The sequence below is a fragment of the Loa loa genome, assembly GCF_000183805.2.
Source record: "Loa loa unplaced genomic scaffold supercont3.143, whole genome shotgun sequence".
NCBI lineage: Eukaryota > Metazoa > Nematoda > Chromadorea > Rhabditida > Onchocercidae > Loa > Loa loa.
Window position 1 is genome coordinate 139,596 of NW_018108323.1, and position 7,202 is coordinate 146,797.

At 37.3% G+C, this 7,202-nt stretch overlaps 2 protein-coding genes across 2 annotated transcripts; one reads left to right on the top strand and one right to left on the bottom strand.

Annotated features, from left to right (window-relative positions):
• The first annotated feature begins 438 nt into the window (after positions 1-438).
• Positions 439-5,311, top strand: LOAG_11158 (hypothetical protein). The gene is made up of 7 exons (XM_020448308.1): positions 439-631; positions 874-1,056; positions 1,267-1,461; positions 1,572-1,811; positions 2,308-2,511; positions 3,370-3,571; positions 4,095-5,311. The coding sequence occupies exons 2-6, from the start codon at positions 937-939 to the stop codon at positions 3,562-3,564; spliced, it is 954 nt and encodes a 317-aa protein (XP_020301537.1). The 5' UTR covers positions 439-631; positions 874-936; the 3' UTR covers positions 3,565-3,571; positions 4,095-5,311.
• On the bottom strand, positions 4,055-6,572 carry LOAG_11159 (lectin C-type domain-containing protein; the record flags this gene model as incomplete). Its single annotated transcript, XM_003146682.1, has 6 exons — positions 4,055-4,394; positions 4,638-5,016; positions 5,091-5,221; positions 5,598-5,703; positions 5,807-5,974; positions 6,410-6,572. The coding sequence occupies 6 exons, from the start codon at positions 6,570-6,572 to the stop codon at positions 4,055-4,057; spliced, it is 1,287 nt and encodes a 428-aa protein (XP_003146730.1).
• Between the last annotated feature and the right edge of the window lie 630 nt (positions 6,573-7,202).

A 7,202-nucleotide genomic window follows, 5' to 3' on the forward strand; every position in this document is an offset into this window, starting at 1 on the left:
AAAAAAACTGAACACACATTATGGTCCATAATCCTTTCGGTCAGTTCGCCGATGATGTTGCTGAAAGCTTTCATATTACACTGATCAGCATCTACATTCCGCATTTCGCGTCCCACACTCCGTACTCCATATCGTGTTATTCATTTCATCGAATTGTTATTCATTATTAGATTGTTGGTAGTCATTGTATTTACTTCACTGGACAATTAAACTCTTTGGATTGCAACAGCTTCGCCTGACAGATTCAATCTCAGATAGAAAACCTCATCGGTGAATATCCTACGCCAAATCGGTAACCCCATGAGCTGACAATTTGCATTACGTCTGTGTCGTGAAAACGGCCTGTTACAGGGCCGCTGATACGAGCAAGGAGTTTGAGGTGGTGGACGGTAGGAGAGCGTCGGATTTGTCGGGTGGATTGTTCTTTGGTTTGGCTGTGTTTCAGGAGGAGAAGCTTTCTGAATGGTTGCTTATGAAGTAGAAAGGACCGCGTTGTCAATACATGTTGAAAATTGTGAATACATCTTTGGAAATACACTTTTGTGAATACTCCTTTGTGAATACACCGTTGTGAATATACCTTTGGAAGATTTGAAGGACAAACGTTAAACATAGCCTCTCAATTTCGAAGGTATGTCAGCATATTTTAATGTCGAAGATGTTCGACTTTGGTAATTGTTCTGGGAGCATGTAGGAATGACCAAAAAGTCGTAAGATTAGTCGTAAGATTCAGTCAAGAATTCAAAAGGACCGACACTTGGGATTTCATCCATCTCTTGCAAATTTATATTTGCATTTGAACAGTTTGTCCCATCATACTTTTGAGAATGTGATTTGAAAAGTATATGCTATACGTGTTTATTCCGTATTCAGATATCATCGATTGGGACGGTTCGAGATAGATATTTGCAAAGAAGTAATTTCACAGATTGGTATATGTTGAAATTTAATTTGTGGTCACGCCGCATTGTTGCGGGGATATCGGCGTTACCTTCCTTAATCAGTTTACATTATATCCGATTTCTAAATGCTTTTATTCGGACAGGTTTAGGAACAGTAAGCAAATTTGTTGAATTTGTTTTCCTGTCTTTGTCCATGCTTTTAGATCCTCATAAGTAGTCCATAGACCAAAAAAGAAATAAAAGTGAAGCTAGTGAAAAGTGTAGAAATTAGCACTGATATTTGTGGGTGGTCGAGATCAGTTTTTAGACTCACTTTTCCGTTTGATGTTTAGTCATCACAAGTAGGATTGAAAATATATTTAAGGGTTTATACTGTCTTGTTCATTTCTTATTGATAGTAATTGTTGGATGCGAATATCTGATCCTATTCCCATATGAGCAACAAGTACGGCCATCATTTCGCATTCCTCTATACTATGCTTTCGGAGCATATCTAATTGTTTGCATCCTCTTTCATTATCAGAAAGCGTGCTCAGTGGATCCTGGACGACCAGAATTTGTAAGTCGTTTCCAAAACAAACTTTTCAAATATTCTTTGTTGTTTCTCATACCGAGATATGTTTTTTTTTTTACCCTTTTTCTTTTTATTAGCATTTAAAACATTTACAGTCTGATGCGGAACCACTGTGCATCTCTTGTGGATACCACAAACCGGAAGGGACACATCATTGTTCGCTTTGTGGTCGTTGTGTGTTATATATGGACCATCATTGTGTATGGATCAATCAGTGTGTAGGCCTCAATAATCATCGCTATTTCTTACAATTCGTTATCTATGTATGGTTTTCCCAGTGCTTCATACTCACTGCCAACTATGCTGCATTTTGGGAACACTTCTATTCCGTTAATGTTTGTTTCTATTTATTCTTCGTATTTATATGTTCTTCCTCTACTTAATCGAGGAGTATTTCAAAATATTAGAAATAGAACATAGTAAAGTGAAGATGTAGCCTCATGTTTTTGATGATTGCTGCACACATACTTGCCAATTCTTTTTTATTGCTAACTTTTTTCCCATGTCTAAAAAAGTCCACTATTTACGTACGTTCAGCCGCAATGGCACGCCATTTTTATATAAATTATGGGTTCGTGCTGAGATTAGTATGTTTTCTTAAGAAGACACACATATGTATAATGTTAATGTTGAAGTACAGTTTATGCCGAACAAGTTTTCTTTTCTTTATTCCAGAAAATTTCGACGTCATTAAATGTCATCCTCATTAACATGCCGCACCTTTGTCAGCATCTTGAACAGCAATGGAATTTAACGTTGAGACGTTTCGGGAAGAAGTAAACTTACTGCTTGGACTTGGAAACTGTTTTAAGCAAATATTGGACTTTGCAGCGCATGTCAGTGGTACCATATTGTGCTCAGCATTTATCATTGGCACCGTGGCGTGGGTGGCTTTGTTCACTGGTACCAAATCTCCTAACCAGTTATATTTGTTTCGTTTATGGACTCGCAGCGCTTTTATTCATCATTCTTGGAATGTTCGCAGCATGGAACATGTATTTAATCTCAATTGGCGAAACATTCGTCGACTACTTGGCTGGTTTTCACACCTTCAATGCTATTTTTCATAAAATAAATTCCATTTCTGACTTAATCAGTATATAGGATTATTGACAACTTCAGTGAAAGTTTCAGAAGAATATTTGAACATAAAATATCCTTGCCGATATGGGAATTTCGTTCTGAGACTTTTGTCTTTAAAAAACTTTCCCCAACTTCAGTCAGTTATGCAGCGTTGTATGATTAGTTAGATTTTTTCATATAATCTATATATATCGCTTTATATACCATAAGTCGTCTTGAAGCTGTTTGTAGTCGCTAAGATTATTTAAAGGAAATCTAATTTTAACAGTATCACCTCGGTTTACATAGAACTTACATGACGTAAGAAATAAGAAATTTGCATAAGAAATAAGAAATTTTTCTATGCACTCCCGTAACTTAGACCGCTTAGAGTTAGATCCGCTTACTACTATCAGTTATTCTGGCAACATGGTTATTTAACTCAGATTGGGTTACCTAAACTCATTTTAATTCATCCATACCTGAAAAAACTATGGAGATTGTGGGACGTGATGGGTGCAAGAGATGAAAAGACTGAAAACCTGTAACTCAGAAGATCACATTGGGTATGTTTCTATGTACTTTTCAAGTATGAAATATACTTTTTCTCATACGAGTTGAACACCAAACGCGGGTGGACTTTTCAAAATAAGAAAGAGTTATCAGCCATTGCGTCCCACTCCATTTGTTAAGAACGATTAAAGTTTCTTTTTAGAGGGTCGGTTTGCTTTATTTCTATGTGAAACCTTAAAAAAAAAAAAAACTTAGCATGCATTGCAATCTTTTAAAACCCACAATCCTTTTTTTCGTCTTGAAGTCCTAACTGTTTAGCAACATCGTGATTACCGACGGAGACAGCAGAGATGGCGTTCACCAAACGATCTCGGATTCGTGGAGAACTGGCGTTGTTTCTTGGGACTGAAACAAGATCGCAGTTTCATACGGCACATTCTGTTGCCCTCCTCTCATTATCCCATTGATAGGCGTCTCATATGTAAAAGTGATGTTCTCCCTTTCGTTGTATGATTGAATCGTTAGTTTCTCATTTCATTCGCTATTTTATGAACACATTTTACGCCTTTCAAGTGGATATTCCTTATCCAGTTGCTTGAAAAATTTCCTTCGCTATAACACTGTCCACTGGTTACTGTTCATTCCACTGTTGGTTCCCTTAGTTACGTTACGAGTGTAGAATTTTTTTTTTTCTGTAATGACTGTTGAGTTCGTGTTGTATCGGAACAAGTTTTGACTCTGTCTAGTTCGTAGTTTTACACCACGTAATTCTCTCTGCTTGATTGCTGTAAACGGTTTAATCTAACCATGACAGGTTATTTCTGAGACTACAAGACAAGCACTGAAGAATGATGGAAGGCTCAAGAAGGGAATGATATTGGTAAGATAGTATAGTTTGCCCGTTTTGGTGACTGTGCACCTAGGAGATAATAATGGCTGCTTTAAATAAGGAACAAGAGAATTGACAAATGTACGAAAGAGGCACTAAGTGGATGATTCACAGCTAATTCCTGTTAATCGTTGACATTTCATTTTTGTTCCAGAATTCGTCAAGGCTAATGGCAGATGTATGATCCAGAACAGATACGCGTGGACGTTCAAACAGTTCACCACGTCGTATTTTGAGTAGTGTTTCCTCTCTCGTTGTGCTGCTCATTGTACTTTCCCGTATGCCGAATGGTAGGTTTTGTTTGCTTCGACTAGGCACCGAGAGGCGCTCCTCGCTTGCTTGACGTGCATTAAAACGTGGTTCGATTGTCAGAACTGTTGGTTCAATTCGTTCCAGGTTCAGCTGCCGTATCGAGTGCGAGTTTTGACTCGGAGTATTTTGTTCTTTTGCTTGTCTGTAATTATTTTACGGTTATGACCTCTGATTTGGTTTCTTTTTTTTTTTTAAATTAGATTTGGCTTTTATTCATGCAAGTTGCTACCAAATAGCCTGTTCTCGGTTTTGCTTATTTCCATTCTTGTCCTGCTATATGCTTATTTTCGATATGAATTATTCATTTTGAATTTGGTAACATGAAAACATGATCTAATTGTTCACAGCGGAAAAGGAAATATTCTTTCATTTTCTGACAGCTAACCTCGATGAATCTCTATATTGTACTACACTGGAAGCATTTTCAGTCACTGTAGGCACTCTTGCATCGTTCCTAGCGCCATTATTGTTTATAGCAACACTATTAGTTTTCTGGATTTCGGAGCTTCCGATATGTAGTACTGTAGCGGATGTTGCAGCCCGCTGCACATCGATTCCCGTAACCAGACGCTGGTTTGCATCGGAACTGCCAATGCGCGATAACGCGCGTTGCTTTTTGCATTTCCGGTAACATACGAAAAGTAGGATAAGCGTGAGCAGAACGAGTAGGATTATAAACAACCAGATATTGAAACTGATGGGAGACTTCGCAAGACCATTACGCATCATTTCTTTTTGTGGAAGGTACGGTATCGTGGTGCCATCTGAAAGTATTTCCTTTGGATCAGTTCCTTGTTGTATCGGTGACTGTTGAACATTGCTAAGCGTCAAACGTTACCTTGGCGACGCTTGCATATATATTCATGGCGATTTCTGCAGTCATCCACAGCTAAGATTTCTCCCTTCCTGTTGCGCCAGTCTATATAAGCGCACTCTTGTCCCGAACGACTCCCGATGAGTTTCGGTAAACTGAAACTATTAGATAAATTGGATAATATTTATTACTGACTTTCTGTATATTTCTATTTTGTGACATAAAAGCAAAGGCTTATCATAGTAGCTTCGATAAATTAATTTCTGTTTAGTACTGCATGATAGATTAGTACTGAATACTTTGCCTAAGTTTATTTGCTTGACTGTGCAGTAATTTACTGCTGGTTGTAATTTGTACGGTTGTTCCAATTAAATCTGTTTTGGCTGTACCCCTTGATGATGTGGCACTAAACATCTAAACATCTATATGAATGACAGGATGATCCTTACAACTGCTGATATCAGAACAGCACTGGGTGTACCACTTAAAAATTTTTTGTTTTCAGTGTTGGATAAATGACCATCTACGAACTCTTCTGGCCAAGGTTGGGAGTTTGGATCGACAGGCGTAAATCTGCCTTCACCACTATAGTCCATATAACCAATCCATGGGGTTGTTTTGCTTTTTGTATAAATTGCTGAAATATGTTAATTCAACCATTGAAGTTCACAAACGTAAGCAAAATTTTCCTCAAGAAAAAAAAAAAAAAAAATGGAACTAAGCATTCGATCTAAAGTTACCTGCAACAGAAGAATATTCGATGGCAGAGGTCAATGTGAGCAGGTTACTACGTACCAGACTACATTCTTCCTGCGCTTCTAGCCATGTTAAACCATGAGTTGCTTCCGTTAATATATAACAGTAACCTATCGAACTGGAAATCCAGTTCGGTGGACATCCTGGCATATCTGGAAACAAGTTACATGAATGATACCGAAAGAACTAGTCTTACCAACTGCATGTTTATACATAGTGATAAATGTTCGAACTGTATACGGCTATTCTTGATAATCTGCTTTTACTTTTATAAGTTCACAAATTTAGATAAAAGTTATAGCATCGTGACTATTCTCAAAGGAATTTGAACATCTGCAGGAAAGTTATTCGTATGGAGGACAGAAATGGACATTCACTGAAAACCCTATCGATAGTAAGCAGTTTGCAATTCTCACACAACGCTTCTCAATCTTTGCTAAAGCTTAGATAATTTTTCTGGTACAATTATAGCGTTAGTCGCTTAAAGTTATAAACAAAAATGTAACCTTACGCAAGAAATGCCTCACAAAGATGCCGTAGTTCAATCTCTGAGAAACAGAACTGGTCACGTTAAAAAAGGAAAATACCAAATTCGATGAAGGACATATTGATGCCTTTCCTTTGAAATGCTTCGTCGCTATGAAAGTACACATAAAGTGAATCGGTAGTACTGATGATCACATCCGGATGCTTAACACCGCACCAACGCACTATTTCTGGTGATTTGGATGTACCACCTGCAATGGGCATTTTCCTTATTTGTTGTTCTTTTGTCTTTGAAACATTATGATTTTGCTTAGAAAGAACTTGCCATCATGAATGGAGCAGTAGTCGTCACATTTCGAGAACAGGGCATCGTCAATGTCGGAATCATGGACAGTTAGCATTATTCTTTTCCTTATACTGCTACCCATCAGGATCCAACTACATCGCATGTTATTTGCATAGCGACCGGTTTCATATCCAGTTGTGTGAAAATAGACTTGCTGAGCATTAGACTTCGCTTGCAGTCTTATCGGCTCTGCTACAGTACTATCAATATTTGAATGATACAACTTGAAAAAATATATGTAAAAAAAAGGAAAATGAAGTTATTCGGAAAACAATCTGAAAGGAAAGGAAGTGAATTAGAGAACGATTAAATCTCCTAAACAAACATTAGAATGATACCGGCCAAATGTTTGAGGCATTAGTCGCTACCAGCTGACTTCCGTTTTTGTCACTGCTGACATTACAGGAATTTAAATCTATCGCGTCATTAAGTAGTAAGCTTTCGCCCATGAAGTTTGTATTATTCCAATAAATAATAATAATTAATAATAATAACAATAGTAATAATGATGATGATAATAATAATAATAATAATAATAATAATAATAA

Coding starts and splice junctions, on each gene's coding strand:
- LOAG_11158 (XM_020448308.1), top strand. CDS start 937: ATGTTGAAATTTAATTTGTGGTCACGCCGCATTGTTGCGGGGATATCG. Junction 1,812..2,307: donor AACACTTCTATTCCGTTAAT/GTTTGTTTCTAT, acceptor TGGACTTTGCAG/CGCATGTCAGTGGTACCATA. Junction 2,512..3,369: donor AAACATTCGTCGACTACTTG/GCTGGTTTTCAC, acceptor CTAACTGTTTAG/CAACATCGTGATTACCGACG.